Source organism: Eublepharis macularius, chromosome 5, assembly GCF_028583425.1.
Source record: "Eublepharis macularius isolate TG4126 chromosome 5, MPM_Emac_v1.0, whole genome shotgun sequence".
Taxonomy (NCBI): Eukaryota; Metazoa; Chordata; class Lepidosauria; order Squamata; family Eublepharidae; genus Eublepharis; species Eublepharis macularius.
Genome location: NC_072794.1, coordinates 43277513 through 43294825, shown reverse-complemented (window position 1 = coordinate 43294825; position 17313 = coordinate 43277513). Strand labels below are relative to the sequence as shown.

At 41.3% G+C, this 17313-nt stretch overlaps 1 protein-coding gene across 5 annotated transcripts in view; it reads right to left on the bottom strand.

The window, feature by feature from the left end:
• The window catches only part of NR5A2 (nuclear receptor subfamily 5 group A member 2), a 153922-nt gene that overhangs the window by 49888 nt on the left and 86721 nt on the right, over positions 1-17313 (bottom strand). For all 5 annotated transcript variants that reach the window (XM_054980036.1, XM_054980040.1, XM_054980038.1 and 2 more), the window contains exon 6: positions 5624-5771. In XM_054980036.1, the coding sequence (XP_054836011.1) occupies positions 5624-5771 (148 nt within the window). The remainder of the gene's footprint in view (positions 1-5623; positions 5772-17313) is intronic.

Sequence of the window (17313 nt, the reverse complement as noted above, 5' to 3'; positions counted from 1 at the left end):
GCCTAATTTTATTATGGGACTGAGTGCAATAAAATAAATAAATAGTGTTGTGGTTGGGTTACATTTAGGTCACCCAGACATACAACACAGAATGTGTTACACAAGACAAACAAGTCCCAAATTAATTGTAGTGCCAAAAGAACCATAGCAGCTTTGTGTGTGTGTGTGTGTGTGCATGTGTGTGTACAATTCAAAAGGGTTCAGTACACAATCAGGCACAATCAGGCAACAAAGCAAATCACACATAGGGTTCCTAGATGCCCGCTGGTGGTGGGCAAAATCCTGGGGATTTGCACCCTTGCCCAGCGATTGGTGGGAGGTAGCAAGCCCCCCTGGAGGTCGCCTGCCATCAGCAGGCACCCAAGGAACACGTCATGCACGCACTCCCTGGGGGTGCGGTGATATCACTTCCGGAAGTGATGTCATTGTGTCCACCCCAGAGCCGCAAGGATATCTCATGCCCGACACGAGGTCAGTGCCAGGGACCTTACCCTCCCAGCGGAAGGGGAGAGGGACCTGGCAACCCTAGTCACACACTGAAACAAAGAACTAATGAAGCAAATAAGCAAATGAAGCAAATAAGACTGCGGGGGGGAGGGATTCAGAGTCCCACCCCATGTGCTACAGGATTGGCCTACCTCATCAATATATGTAATCTTAGTGGCTGCAGTCTGCAACCAGTCAAGAAGACCTAGAGGCTCTCCCCCCTCCCCCCCTAAGGAACACAGCTTTATGCACTTATTAGGAAAACACAGCAGAGTAAAAAGGCAGCCAGGTCAGGTCAGAGAGAAATTTTTTTTGCAGAAACAAAGTAGGCTTTTTGGATAGAGAATTTGTTTCATTTTTATATTAATTACCATAGTTACTAAACAACTTGTTTTGTAATTATTGTAATCAATAATGAAATAAATGCTCAAGTCTAAGTATTCGTGAGTTTAACAAGATTGGGGCCAAAGTCTGTGAACTTAGTGGTTTTGAAAGTCATCAGCAGGGACCCAAGGAAGATAACAACAAAATAAAAAGCATAATAATACATTAAAATACAATACCTTTTGAATTGTACCACATAAACCCTGAGAACAATAAACCCTTTTGAAAAGCTTAGTTTATAGCCCTGCCAAAATGTGAAAGGAAATGGACCCTTTCGGAAAGGCCATTCTACAGAAGACAACAGGTCCGTAGGATAGGCAAAACAAAAGCTGGTCAGAAGAACAGCACTGTTACAGGGATTCATATAGGGACAGGCATTCCTTCAAGTATATGAATCCCATGGCATGGACATCTTTAAAAGTGAATTCAACCAGCATCTTGAATTCAACAGGGAAACAAATGGGCTGCCAGTATAACAATCTTATTACGGTTTTATATAATCAAAATGGCTAGCTCCAAATAGCAATTTGACTGCTCTGTGCTAAACTAATTGAAGTTTCCAGGTTGAAGTTTCCAGGCTATTCCTGCTAAGAACACCTGAACATGCTACAGAAGTTCGTAATGGGGGAAGCCTTTGTGTGGGATGCATGACTTAGAGAGGAACTACAAGTAACAAAAGGCACAGATTGGACACTTGTCAGCTTCCCTCAAGTTTTGATGGGAAATGTAGGCATCCTAGTCTTGCAGCTTGGCCCTCCGACTGCTGTCCAATGGACTTTTCAACTGTCACTTGTCCAACATTCCGCCAAGCTGCCTACATTTCCCATCAAAACTTGAGGGAAGCTAACAAGTGTCCAACCTGTGTCTTTCATCACTTGTAGTTCTGCTCTTAGTGTATTGTACCATGCTGAAGAAGAAAACTAGCACCCCAATTCTGAGATTAATATATCCTCCCACATTTGGACTTGAAGCCAAGCTCAACCCTTTACTGGAGAAGCGAAAATATCAAGGTGACAGATAGCAGACAGTCTAAATGCATGCAAAATACTTGAAGCTGCTGATAAAAGGGATCAAACGTAAAGACTGTTTAAAGTAAATGTGAGCGTTTTCCAAATGTAATTCAGTTATTCCGCTAATTTAAAACACCACTGAAGTGCAAAGGAGCTCTTTAAATATTTCATCATCACAGAGAAGGCTACATGGCTCCTTAGATGTTTTGGCTGTGCTGCTTAATGTCTGTGAAAATATCTTACATGCAAAACAAAGGTAAGAGATGTTTTGCTGTCCACTCAGTTAATTTACAAGATAAGATAAATTCCTGCAAGAGCAGCTTATCCTTCCCTGGTAATCAACATCTGGGAAGATAGAGCCTCAGATTTAGAACCAGACTGTATTAAGACTAGATGATTCTTAATTTGGCCTTAGTTTTTAGCATTTCTAATGGCTGCACTTGATTTGTGAGAACAACAGAATTTTTAAAAACTGACCTGTGTCTTATTTCTGAACGTATCAAGTTTTGTGTGTGCATCAATGCAATGTGCAAATTATACCAGACCTACAGTAACATTTACAGCCCAATTACGAGTGAGGTCTTAGACTGGTGGAGACTGAAGGAGTCTTGTGGGAGGAGGTCCTTCATACTCTCCCCATCCTATCACTTTCCCCTGATCTAAATCTTCCATTCCTAAAGCTTCAGGGGGAGAAATATTGCTGCAACTTCTGTACATGTACTTAAAAAAAATGGGCAGCACCAATAGAGGCTTGGGAAGGGGGCCATTTGGATTGAGGAAATGATAGGAGAAGTATTAAATACTTGTGCTTGGGAACCATTGCTCCAATCAGACTTGGAGTTACCAACACTTTATAACAGGTATGATTGTTTAAAACTAAACTTATTTATAAAAAGGAGGTCCAGTCACAGATCTTAAATGTCAGATGTGTGCTTAAATAAAGGTAAACATCATGTGACTTAGATCTTATACCTTTCCTCCATGTGCACTTCTATCAGGGCACTGTGGAAGCGTTCCTCTGCTATTGAGCACATTTCCCCTGGTGCTAGGTTCTTCTTCTTGTGATAGACTAATGTTCAAGGAGCCTCAAAGTGCCAAACATGAGAAGAATGCAACCCCAAACACAAGATACCCTCTGCGGCATTTGGAAAGAAGAGCATGTAGAGCAAAGATAGAGGATCTGAGCCAAAAGCTACTGCAATCCCTAAAAAGTGACAAGATCCCTAACCTGCAAACTAAAGTAGTGTGGACTTAATGTTCAAGGTTTTTGAGTGTGCCCACTTGAAGCAAATGACTGAGTTTTGAAATAAAGGAAAAGACGAGTCAGTACGTTAGAATGGTGACAGCTAAGAATGTCAGTTACATTCCAGGCGTGATCTAGTGGTGAGAAAAGCCTAATGGAATCCACTGAGGGGACTTGCCCCCCCAGAAGCATAAGCAAAGTACAATGCATGGACCACTGCTATTTGCTAGGTAAGATGCTGGTGAGCTACAGCTGGTTTGCATATTTTAATGCTTACAAAATAATAATCTGCATCTGTTTGGTGGCATTCATGATACAATTCAGCACTCCCAGCTGGTGGCAACAGCCACCTTGGCTGGGGGCTGTTATTTGCCCCTTCAGAAGGAAGGAGGCAGATGACTCCTTCCCAGGCATCCAAGTTCACACTGGGGTGGGGGGTGGGCAGAGTCGGAGGCCTCATGAGGCTGCTCTGCCCCTCTAGCGCTCCAGTTGCGCCTCGTGCTCGGCCCACCCACCTCATCCTATTTCAGTGCAGGTTTAGAAATTAGGGGAAAATGAGCGGGCTGGTGAGCACCCTTGGCAAATCCCCATTGGTGGGGAATTGGGGTCTGTCAGGAGCAGCTGGAAGATTTACGGCCCAGTTGCGAGGACAGATGCCCTGGTGGGGAACCCCTGCACAAGCCAGTCTCTCCCCCTGCCCTGCAGCTTTACAGCTGGATGGGGGAGCTTTAAAGGGGCAAACCACTTAGCCTGTCCAAGCTGGGTTCCAGCCATACAATGGATGGCTCACACCTGGGGTAGTGGTGACTTGCCCAGACAGGTCAGGGCAGAGGTCCAGGAGTGACCCAGGGCCTGACCTGCACTGCTAGTTTAGGCCCTTGCCATGTTTGCTGATATGTTGTTGTAATTTTAATAAAGTGGCCCTTTAGTTCCCAACTCTTGCGTCTGCTTCTTCATTCTGACTGAGGGGGCAAATAAGCTCTAGGGTAGAGTTTATGCACACTGGCCTGTACAGGGAAAGCTGCAGCCGGGCACTACTAGAGAACCCGCTTGCATTTGGAAGGTTCAAACTCTGGGCTATACTACATATGTATTTCCTTGCCTCCCACCCCTTGCAGTCATCTAAATGCTCACAATGGCAGGAGGATTCTGCCAGGGTACGGCTGAAACTCTGTACCATTCAGTATGGATAGCTAATGAAGTATTACTGCCTGTCCAGGCTTGCTTGTTCTACTGTTAGTATAATTTCCACATCTTTTGCCCCAAAATTTACAACATTGTAATTTAAAAAAATGTAGCATTCTGAGCCCACAATGTTCTATATGTAGAAAGTCCAATAGGTTCATTTTTTTTTGACCCTGCTTTCTTCTGCCTTGAAGGCTTGGAAGCAGAAAGGTGAGATATAAACGTTTCACATAAATAAATACATTTTTTATTCTAGCTTAATTCCTGTATGGAAGCTGCAGGATTTAGCTCTGTTTATTTTTCTTTGGTACCACAATGTAATAAATCCAGTGGGCAAAAGGTAATTTAATTTGTTTTTATTAAGCCATCAGATGACAGAAAAATTTCTCATCTTGGATTCAATAAAAATCCTTCTCCCTAATCCCTTTTTTGTTCCTGAGAAGTGGATTTTTTTCTTGAGTGATTCACTGGAACCACACTGATTTAACTAATTTGTCTTGCACAGATATCTTTCCCACTTCTATACTTTTTTCTTCTTTACAGCACCTGCTCTTTATAAAAGGCTGTTTCCTCAACAGTAATGTTACAAAAAAGAAAAAGAAAAACCCTATTAATTTACATTTTTAGAGTGCCTTTCATTATTGCTTAAAAAACTATTAATGACAATAAAGATGAATTTTCTGCATTGTCAAAAATGGCATTGTTAAAGAGTCTTTTAAATAATATACATTTCTATATTCTTCTAAAATACATATATATTTTCACTCTGTTGCCTTGCTATCCCTTTTGAAAAAGCTCCGTAGTCTGAAGTATAATAATACTGTATAGTGATTTTTTGAGTTCTCTAGAAAGGCCATGTTTTTAATATGGAAAAGTAGCTGATGGGTTTTTCCTACTATAAATGATCACAAACACAGACATATTTCCCCAACGTCATACTCTTGCATGCCCAAGAATCAGAATCAAAGGGCAAGACAGTGCAGGCATGCCATATGTGATAAACACTATACAATCTGGGATGATTTGAGAACTCAAATAGTTTCTGACCCCTACCATTCCTGCTGCTTTCCACTGCCTCTGTCACTCCTCCCAGGATATCATGAGGGGGAATGTGGTGGAATGAAATCTTACTTCCTCCCTCTCCCACTGACCCATTGTTCAGACTGATGGTCCTTGCTGTGTAGAAAATGTTCTATACTTTTTATAATACATGTTTTGAAAGGCTTTCAATGTTATTGGGTGGAAAACAAGAAATCTGCATGATAAAGGTAACACTCTTCACGTAAAGAAGATTTTAAAAAATCAAAATACCTACCTAAACTGAATAGCACCAAAAATTTAAGACATACAAACTCTCGTAGATCAAACTGCAAAGATCGTAGTTTTGATACTAGCTCCTGTGCGTGACTCATAAGATTGTTGAGTGTGGCTCCTGCTTGTGATGCTATTACCGAGTAATCCACCTGTAAAAGAATACATATTTCTGTAGCATCATCATCATAACCAGATACGTTACTATTATTATTTCACATAGGTCATTTAGTACTGTAATTATGAATACTCTGGCATAATTCTGCATTATTCCCATTTCATAGATTGGAAGTAGACATGGGGTCAAACCAATCTACCCTTGGCTAATCAATGGATATCTGGCTGATCAAGAAATGGTATCCAGTATTTCCCAGTTCAGCCGCAAGACCAGATCCTTTGAAATATAGATCCTTCATAGAACTGACTCCCATGGGCAATTAGATGTCTAATACCATATTACCTCAAATCACAATCTATCAAAATACTTTTCTACAGAATGGGCTCATATATTTAGTTTTTAGTCATCAAGAGTTTGTTAACACAAATTGTTAATTACTTGATGACTGAAACTTCAACTGATGACTAGCTTTTATGACAGATCCACCAGAAATAATTTCCATCTCAAGCAGAATGCTTTTCCGTGGATACAGTATGCATTCAGAGTCAAACTAGATATGTTGAGATCTGTGACACTGCACACAATGTCTGGCTTTAGAAAGAGTTTTTAAGAAGTTTCAGGTGGATAGCTGTGTTGGTCTGCAGTTTAACAGCAACATTAAAGTTGAGTAGCACCTTAGAGACCAACAAGATTTTCAACAGAAAACGAGAGCTTTGACTCTCGAAAGCATATACTCTGGAAATCTTGTTGGTATTTAAGGTGCTACTGGACTTTAATCTTGTTTTTTAGGAGAAAGCATCGGGGCTTTTTTTCAGCCAGAACACTGTGGAATGGCATTCTGGCCCTGCCCCCCCCTGATCAGCCGAAATGTTGCTGCTTTCAAAGCCAGAAGTTTTTTTCCACTGACAGGAGGGGAATTACCCTTCCATCATTTGAAAAAAGTTGTTTTAAAATGCCAGCAGCTTTTTCAGCAGAGGGGAGAGGTAGGAGGAACCCCCTCCTCCTCCCTTCAGCTGAAAAAAGCAGTGGGGAATTTGAAAGCAGCGGTACTTTTCTTGCAAGAAAAGTGTTGCTGCTTTCAAAGTTGGCAGTTTTTTTCTACTGACAGGAGGGGGATTTCCCTCCCATCAGCTGACGAGCAACTGGCTTTTGAAAGCAGCACTTTTGTTGCTGTTTGCAAATCGCAAGAAAAGTGCTGCTTTGAGCTTCGGTGTGCTCCATAAAGATTCCCGAATCATTAAGGAGCATACCGAAGCATTTAAATACCCAAATCCCGAAGTGGCTTGCCACTTGCTGAGAGTTCCACCTCTTTTCCCAGACAAAAGCCTGGAAAGCATCAATCAAGCAATCACACAGAGTGCCCAGCTCACACAAGACAGGGAAAGTATTATTATTAGCTCCATATTGCATGTGAGGATGGCGGGCTGAGAGAACAGCTGCTTGTGATAAGGGAATCCATATATATTTATTCAAGTGGCTACCAATTCACACATTCATTTATTCATTCAAGCAGCTACCCCTTCATGCAGCAGGTAGGGATTGGGTATGTCTATTTTTATTGGGAAAATAATAGAACACGCACATGAAAGAAGCTGAAACTTTTCCTCTCTGCCACTTTACCTTACCATATACCATTACATCAAATGCTTTTTTCCTCAGAAGTTCAGAAATGAACTTGCCTTGATAGAAAAATGCTTTGAACAGTTGAGTACAGTAAGATAAGGACAAAGAGGAGCAAGGTTTTACTTCTCATTTCCTGCATGCTCTGTTATCTGTAAAAAATATACTCCATCGACGCTCCTCCATGTAATTAGCTGGACATGCCAATAAATACATGTAGATGCCTCCTTCATAGATATTTTGGTCCCATGACTATCTAGACTTATTTATGTATTTAAATATTTACACCCTGCCCTTCCCTTGTAGCTCAGATGTCTTACAATTGTAAATTAAAACCATACATAATATGATAAGACCTCTTTAGTTCCTCCTCAAGAAAATGCCTGCATCTCAAGCCCCACTAAAAGCCCTAGCAGATAAAAAGACTTACAGAACCTCCTAAAAATTTCTAAGGAGAACACCCTCCTCATTACCTCAGGGAGCCTGTTCCACAAAGAGGGAACCACTATTGAAAAGGAATGGGCACTGATGGATGCCGAGTGCCGACAATCAGTGGGCAATCAGAAGGTGATAGCTGGAAGACCATAACTGCTACATAGGGATATAGGGAAAGAGATAGTCTTTCTGGTATGTGGGTATTAGGCACTGAAGGGCTTTAAAGATCATAACTAGAATCTTGCATTAAACTTGCAGACAAACTGGCAACCAAAGCAGTGGTTTTAGGATAAGCAAGGTATGTTCCTGTTGACTAGCCTCTGACAATAGTCAGGTTGTTGCATTCTGAACCAATTGCAGGTTTTGAGGGCAGCTTCACATACAAGACATTACAGTAGTCTGAAAATGCTTGGGTTTGTGTGCTTAGGGTGGCTGAGTCAGAGAAAGGAGAATGTTGATGAACCAGATGCAGCCGATGGAAAGCATTCTTGAGCGCTGCACCAGCCAAACACTAAGGTTGGGTCCATGAGTACTCCCAAGCTCTTAACTTGCTCTGCAAATGCCAGCTCTACTCCATCCAAAAAAAGTGAGCTTAATCCCACCAAAGTATAAGCTTTTCCAACTAGCAGCATCTTGTCTGGATTTAGCTTCAGTTTGTCTTCCATGAAATGAGGAATGAACCATGAGCTTCCTGAATGACAGCTGTTGGGGAGTCCTTCTTTCATTATGCATCAAATAAACTCATTTTTATCACCAAGAAAACACTGAGCTGCAGCCAATTCTGGCTCTTTAATGAGCATTCCCTTTTCATATTCACCCTTTCCATTTTAAATCTACACACTTAAAAATATATAGACCTAAAAAGGCAATGTGTGAAAAGACACTTATCCACTATACTACATCTGCTATTTATTGGTGGGTTCTATCTTTCTAGTGCAGTTTATCAAACATTCTGCATTACCTAAAATATTGTAACAATATTTAAAGCACCAAAAAAAGAGAAATATTAAGCCACCAATCTAAGCTTTCGTTATAACTATGTCATCTTCCATAACAATTTTTAGTGCTAATTTTGTTTAACATAGCAAACCTTTAAAAAAATATAAAGCATAAACATTAAATTGCCATGTTCCAGGCAGAACTTTAATCGAGTTGAACTAAATGTGTCCTGAACAGGAGACCTTGTGGTATAGATATAGTCTTTCTTTTGGAATTTAGGAAACTAGCTGTGGAATCCTGTATAAAGTTACTTCAATCAAAGTCCATTGTAACCAACAGGCTTAACCTGGGGTAACTCTGCATAGAATTTCACTGTGTGGCAGGGAATTCAGCTTGCAGGGCAACACACGTAGCCTTGCAGGATGTCTTCTGCTTCCAAATGATCTCTTATGGAATCACCTTTTCAATAAATAAAGACACAAGACTGTGTTTGTAACTTAAGCAAACAATCTTTTAGGAACCTGCAATTTTACAGCCCTCTCTGAATGGTTGCTAGCTTATTGTTACGGGAAAGTATGATCATGCCGAAGCCATCTCATTCACAGCTGAATTTCTTCTCTGTGATTTGCTGGGAAAATGTGAAGGGAGGAGAGTGCAAAAACCTCTTGCTGAGATAACCAATTGCAGTTGATGCAAGGGAAAGAAAAAAAAAACCCATAACCCTCACTTCGTAAGAATAAGTTAAGATGTTCAGATAAATCTCATGAATATCCCAGTCTCTTCAACGGCAATGATAACATAATGGGAAACCCCAGCAGATAGACTCTCCCACCCTCCACTACTGAGGGCTCTTAGGCAACTAGCTCCTCTTTCAGATGCATTTAATATTTGCAGAGCCAGCAAATTTGTCTGGGAGGCAAGTCTTCATCTGCCACTCACCCAGAGCCGACTGTATTAAATTTTTATATTTATTGACATTTCATTACCATAATTGACTGCACTTGGTTCCCTAGTAGAAGGCACAGGGATGCCTCCTAAGCAGGAGAATTGGTCCCTTGAGTCAGATTTGCAATTAAAAACAAGGCAGAATGGATTTTTTTTATTGTGTAAATATGATGAGTTGAATTTTCAGCTTTAACTAGAGAATACTGAGCACCGAGAAAACCTTTTTCACGAGTGAGCAAAATTATGAGTCAGTGGAAAGACGACCCCCAAAGGTGTCAATCAGTTTATATAAACTCAACTGTGCATGAAAAAGGCCCGGTTAATGTCTCTTCCAGGGGAAAAAAAGTGTTCTCTTATTAAAGTGAATATTATCTTTTCTGCTTAGCCTCTGTGCTACTTGCTGGTGGGAAAAGGCAGCATTTTGAACTTATATTTAGTAAAGTATGGCTTAAAATCATAAGAAAAAATATGTATGCTTACTGTGGATGCTGAGATCCAAATACAAAATAATATTATTTAGATTTTTAAGATCTCTATGTGACTATGTGCACCTGTTCATAAAATGCTGTTTATATGATCCCACATGTAATGACGTCTATATGATCTCACAAAGCCGCACTTTGAACTTCTGAACTCAGGATGAGGACAGTAATCTTCCCCACTCTGAGAGTGGTGTGATAGAGTTCTTCATAGCTCCTCGTGGTTCAAGTTCTTTTTTTCCTTTGCCTGACTTTTGTCTTACACAGATTTTTCAGGTTTTTGCTATGTTTTGATAACGAGACAAGAGATGATAATGTGACAAAATAGATTAAGTATGTTCGTAGTGGTCAACTATCTGTGATGCTCTTAATTGTTGTCTTTTCTAGTGACAACTCTGTAACTAATGTGGTTCAAACATCAGGCCGTTCTATCTCATATTCAGCAACCTATGCCTTGCTAAGAGTGTCGAGGCAGCAAGCTTCCTCGTCCCATGAAAAATCCCCCTGCAGCCCTTGCAACCCATCCTGAGTTATGACCTATCACCAACAACAAACTCTTGTATCCTGATCCAAACCTAAATGGTTGCAGCTTTATTTAGAGATTCCAAACAGCATCTAAACTACTCATTCAGAATTTCAATGTGGGTTTTATATGCATCAACTATAAATAGTAGATTGGGCTGGGGATTTTTGATCGATTTAGGGATGTAAAACAGCACTCTGACCCAGCTAGGGCCCATATATATGTAGGAGCATACTTCTGCACACAAATGGAGTTTAGCTGGTGTTTATGTTTGTACTGAAATATCTCCCGTCTTTTGAGGCTGAAGAATTCTCAGAACAATTCCATTATTACACTGCCCTACTCCCTTTGTGCTCCTTTCAAGATCATGGAAATGTCAATTTCTGAAATTTAGCAGGAAATTGGGGGAAGCTCTAGGCATTAACTGAGGAAGGCAAGTTCAACTTGGATAAGAAACGTAGAAGTCTGTGTATAAATCAGTAACTTCAAATTTGCTATGAATCACAGTACAAAGAACTTTATAGATGTCATCTAACACCATGAAAGTTAAATGGTATTTATGAGACTATAAAATGGTCCAATTAAAAATGACATCTGTTTGATGCAGATTTTCTGCACATGTGGTGGTTATGCCCAGCAATTATGAAGTAATGAAAAAGGATTCTTAACATCATTCTTGAAATAACAGCTGAACCTATGGTTGTACTGAATGATTGGGAACATATTCAAGATATGGCTTTAATTATCAATCCCTTAGTGGTTGCTAAGATCGTAATTCCAAAGCACTGTAAGCCCCCCCCCCATTTCATCCAAGGTCTGGCTGAAAAGGTTATATTGGAAGTAGAAATTGACTAGTTTATTGCACTGGTTCATCTGAGGACCAAACTAGGTATTGATAACATCCTCGCGGACACCACTAGATGCTACTACCATTTTAAAATGCCGCGAAGGCCCAACCTTGAACCCACAGCACGTCACTCCCCCCATGCCTTTTCAAATGTTGAAACAGCTCTGTGTGTGTGTGTGTGCGTATGGCCATTTCTGCACTTGATAAGGCCTAGAGGGGGGCAAGAGCACCTCAGTCCGCTGTACTGTAGGACTGGGCCCTCATGGCATTTTAAAATGGCAGCAGCGTCTTTGTGACTGGTATGAGGATGTTGTCAAACCAAGTTTCACCCTGAGCAATGGGAAAAGTCATACTTTGAGATGCCATGAAGTTTGCAGCAAACATGTTTGGCAGCTGAACATCTCATTTTCAACAACCAATTGGGAGTGAAGTCTTGAATTGCCTGGCTTGCCTGCCTTCTGGCTTGAAGAAACACTGAGCAGTTTTGCAGTTGTGCAGTAGCTGTGGGAGTGGAGTGTCATTTCTTTCTCTGCATCTGTACAGTAGGGGAAATCAGTTCTGTCCTGGGATGATAGACGACCGGGTTAGGTAATTAAAATGTATTAAATAATGCAAATAGGAACTAACAAGGGATGCTGCAAATTTTGCAGTGAATATGTTTGACGGTCGAACTTCATGTGTTCAGCTGTGATGATGATCAGACATGATCACTGGCTCTTTTTGGTTCAGCATTGAACAATGCCTGCCAAGCAGGTTTCTGTCTATTTTCCCCCAAACTGCACATGTGTACAACTGCTGCTGATCCAGCAGATCAACAGGTATTAATAGCGCTAAGGGCTGCTTAGTTGAATATTGAATTATAGGTATTAACATACAGCACTTATTTATAACTGATTTATATGATTTCTGTCCAACTTTACTGTTTCTTTAAAGAATTGCTTGCTGAGCACAGCAACTGTGCAGCAAAGAGGGTGTAGAACTCATTTGGGCTTTGTGAGAACATGCATGCATGAAAGCTTACTGCAGTATATTGGAAGAAAGAAAATGAAGCAACCTGCTGAGAAGTCATGAATGGGCTGATGAACAGTCTGTTGAAAAACTGGATCTTTGTTTGCAACTGGCAAGCGGAACATGAGCAGAACTGGCCGGTGTTCAAGCATCCCTAGAGGAACTCCAGCTTCCATAATGCTGTATGGAAATGCATATGCACCAAATAGTCTCAATAACATGGATTTAAATGATCCAATAACACGGATTTAAAAGAAAACACAGCTTTTCTAATCACTGACTGACTGATTGATTTGCTCACTCTTTAAATAAATGGATACTGAGCAGTGGATATTGATGATAATCTCAGTGGGGAGCTGTATGTGGGTCCACTGAGCTGTATGTGGGTCGGACATGCATGAAATACAGCCAATTACACCATTCTATGCAATTTGAATACTTTGAAAAAAAACACTAAACAGGCTGGAGCTGCTGACGGAAAGCCTACTGCTTGACAAAACCCCGGCTCCCTGCTTGCAACCAATGAACAGAACGTGAGCTGAATGGGTGGGTGTTTGAGCAGCTCCAGTAATAACATCGTGTAGCAATGTTTACAAAACTGATGTCCACTCATTAGGTACCTGAATATGTATTTTCATGCAGTAGCGACTGAAGAGTATTTATTTTCATTTGTGAATGGTTAATGATCCATGCCATTAATTAGTGGTTTAAGCATTTTTGTTGCTGGTGCAGATTTGTGCACTGCTAATCAAAGTGGATATTCCTGTATTTTAATGGGTGCCTATTTCAGCCTTAATTAGATCATGAAAGTAGTGCAATACCACAACTTGTGGCATTACAGTAGCAGGAAATTTGCAGGGTCTGATTGTAGGTGTTCTAAAAAAGCAATGGTAAATTAACAGTAGGTCTTTAGGCAGCCTTCCTCATTCTAGTTCTTGGTAAATTCTTGTTAAAATGATGAGTCAGTAACACTAATTTAGTACACCACAAACACAAACTTGTACAAATAACTATGAGCATCTTAAGCAGAAAATTCAATTATTGCAAATGGTAATTTATTTACGGTACTGTATAAACATACTTTTGGAAAAAGCATAGATCTTTCAGCCATTAGGAATGGAAATGGGTTCATCCTAGACAGAGGCAGCAGGCATAGTGAAACCAGTTTTCATTAAATTAATTAAAATTATGATGACAATGCCTGTCATTTTAACATGATATGCCAATAATAGAAGATAATGAATTAAGTTGCCGGCAGACCTTTCCCTCCGGATGGTGTTATGGAGGTTGCTAATTAGTTCTAATATGCAAATAGTAAAACAGATAACTCTTCAAAGTGTTATAAAACATCTTATACATTTATTAACCATCAGTGCATTATGAAAAGAAAAACTGAGACACAATTTCCTGTGCTTGTTCCTTTTTCTATAGAGGCCCTGTTCAGATATTACATGTATATATAATGAACACATACATGGGGATAAGTGGCATTGTGCCTGCTGATCCCCTTTCCTTGGGTATTCTGGGCTTTTAATATTTACAAGGTGGTATATATGGTGTATGTGCATCATTGTTCATTGAACATTGAAAAAAATCAACCTTTTTTTAAAAAAAGAAAGGGTGCACAATAATCTCTGTGAAAACTGATCACCGTACGCAGGAAAAAAAAGCTGTTGGTGCTATGTTCATTTTAAAAAGCACCATCCATTGTTGGTTGTTTTCTTTAACAATTTTGAGGTGAAGAAAAATTTATTTATTCATGTAAATGTGCCCATGCTACTTTATTTGATTTTAAAATAGCTATTGTTGTTGCTGCTGTTGTTATTAGGGAGGGGCCCTGGCTCAGGGGTGCCCTGACCTGGATAGCCCAGGTGAGCCTCATCTTGTTAGATCTCAGAAGTTAAGCAGGGTCAGCCTTGGCTAGTAATTGGATGGGAGAACTCCAACGAAGACCAAGGTTGCAAAGGCAGTCAATGGCAAACCACCTCTGTTAGTCTCTTGCCATGAAAAACCCACCAGGGGAGGGGGGGTTGCTATAAGCCAGCTATGACTTGAGGGCACTTTCTACCACCATGGCTCAGTTGCTTGGTATACAGAAGTACCAGGTTCAATTCCCAGCATCTCCAGGTAGAAAGATCAGATGGAAGGTGCTGTGAAAGGCCTCTGCCAGAGACCATGGAGAGCTGCTGCCAGTCCGAGTGCACAAGACTGACCTTGCCGTATTGATGGTCTGATTCAGTTTAAGGCGGCTTCATGTGTTCAGTTATTATTAATGGGTGGGATTTAGTGGTAGTGAGGAGATAAGGAATGGAAAAATCAGTATAAAACAACTACTGAAAGATCATAATGATTTGAGAAACTTTCAAGAAACATGTTTACAACTTCCATTTTTAAAATTCAAGTGATCCTGGTCTACCCAAATGGGCTAAATTACAAAGTGCGTGCATGCTCCTGCACCAGCACAGTGATGTCACATGGAAGTGCTGTCACCAGAAGTGACATCATCATGGGGTGGGGGTGCTTTGCATGCATGAGAGCAAAGCATGCTGGGGCCACAAGACAGGTGAACACCAGGGGCCCCAGCCTCCTGCCAGGTGTGTTAGGGGACCTGGCAACCCTAACTGGAAGATATTTGGAGGGCTTTAAAATTGTTAGTTGCTATAGCAATGTAACACTTGTGTCTGGAGCCGATAGTGGCAGCTGGCCTGGACATAGCATGCAGCAAGGGAAGCCAGCATTCCTGCCCATCAGGAGCCTCTGGCAGCAACCATTCAAAGGACCCACATATTCCCCTACTTGCCCAGCTGGAAGGTTGAAGAAGTCTTATGGACCCCCAGGAGGCAGTCACTGAGGACAGACAGCCTTGGGCAGCAGAGCTGAGCTTCGGCCATGCCAGCCACAGTGGGAGCCAGCAGAGTTCTGCCTGATGATGTCATTGGATGGCATGCAACCAGAGGCAATGGTGGAGGCCTCCAATGAGCCACTGGCCCCATTCCAGGTTTTGAGCACCATTCCAGCAGGGGTACAGAGCTGGCCCCAAGCTGGCCCCAAGAATAAAGGTGCAGGCAGGGCAGGAGCTGTCTGGGACTTCAGGAAGAGGGTGGGGTCAAAGGCTGGGAAGGGCAGTGCTACAACCTTTAGCCCAGGTGCTGGGATGCACCTTTGGTGTGGGGTCATGGAGAGTGGGGTTGGGGATGGCATGATGTGGGCAGGAGTTAAGAGGCTTCTGTGCCTAGCTGAGGAAGAGATAGGTAGGGTTAGTTCTGATACTCAAGATCCACCGTCCTGGAGACAGGGGGAGCCCTAAGGGTGATGGAACCCAGCCTTGTTGCTCCGTATCTAAGGCTAGGGTAGCCCTCAACAACTGATGGCACCACAGTAGAATGCTGGGAGGTTGCCTCCTCTTGCAGGAGGGGCCCCATAACAATTGTTTTAAAGCCCTGAAATAATTCTCTGATGACATGGTGGGGAAAATGGAGGCTGCAAGGGGCTGAGAGCAGGAAAATGGCACTAATGTGGGTGCCTTTACAAAGCAAGCAACCTTTACAAAGCAAGAAAATGTACACCTTTGCATCCAGACAGTACATATTATACTAACAGTGCAACAGAGTTACTCCAGTCTAGGCCCATAGATTTCAGTGGGCTTAGACTGGAGTAACTATGCTCAGAATTGCACTGTAAAAGTACTAAATAGGTTGTTTCCTAGAACTCTAACTGTGAATGTCATACTTTCAATTACTCAACTTTCCATTATGATGGGGAAAAGTCTGTGGAGCATTCCAAGGGTACATCCACCAACTTTGCAGTGACAGACACTATCAGAAACTAACATAAGGGTAGGGCTGGAGGCAGCCGGCAAGGCAAGCCTAAAGATGAACTAGATATAATTTTGATTGAATCGGAGACTGTATTGCTGCATGTTTAAAAATGAAATAAGATTTCCAAACCCATCCAGCCATTTGTAGTCAGTGTGCTTAAACCCATGGCCTCATTGTCCAACTATGATTAAATGGTCTGCTTTGTCTTTGCAACCTATATTAATTTATTTAGAGGTTTGTGTAGTTCAGAAATGATTTGGCTTGTGGCCTCATGGAATAGCTCTCATCATTTGTCCCACGTATTACATATTTCCAGGGAGTGCAATGTAGCATTTCCTTGGATCAATGGGATTTAAAACTGTTTCACTTTGGCTGGATTGTGGCCACGAATAACAGAGCTTTGCTCAAAGGGCTGATTTACCTTCCTCACACATAATACAGAACTTTTTGCCTAGTGCACAGCGCACTACGCCTTGTAAGTACAAAGGAATAACTTACATGGTTTAGATTAGGAAGAAGGCTCCCTATGCAAATTCTATACAGCAACTGCATAACAGAGTTCCACAGTCCAAACAAGCAACTGTTTCCTAGTATGTATATACATCTAGGCAGTTTAAGTTTCAGCTACTTAAATGGCAGTAGACCATCATTTGATTTCACTTTGAATCAGAAATAAAATGTACAAAATACATGCTGCCTTCTCATGACACTGGACATTCTTTCCCATTAGAGCCTAAATAAATTTTCAAAGGGTAAGGTTTTCATTTAATTTGCCTTGTTGCTCTCATTTATTTTGCAGGGGCTCTTGGAAATTATAAATAAACATGGGAACAATGCACCGGGGAACTCCACCAACCCCTACTGAATTTATCCTGAGCTTTGAAAAGCTACCATGGTGGTCATATGCATGTCATACTCATTTTTGCTGGACTTATGTCAGAGAACTTCTCAGCAAATTGTGT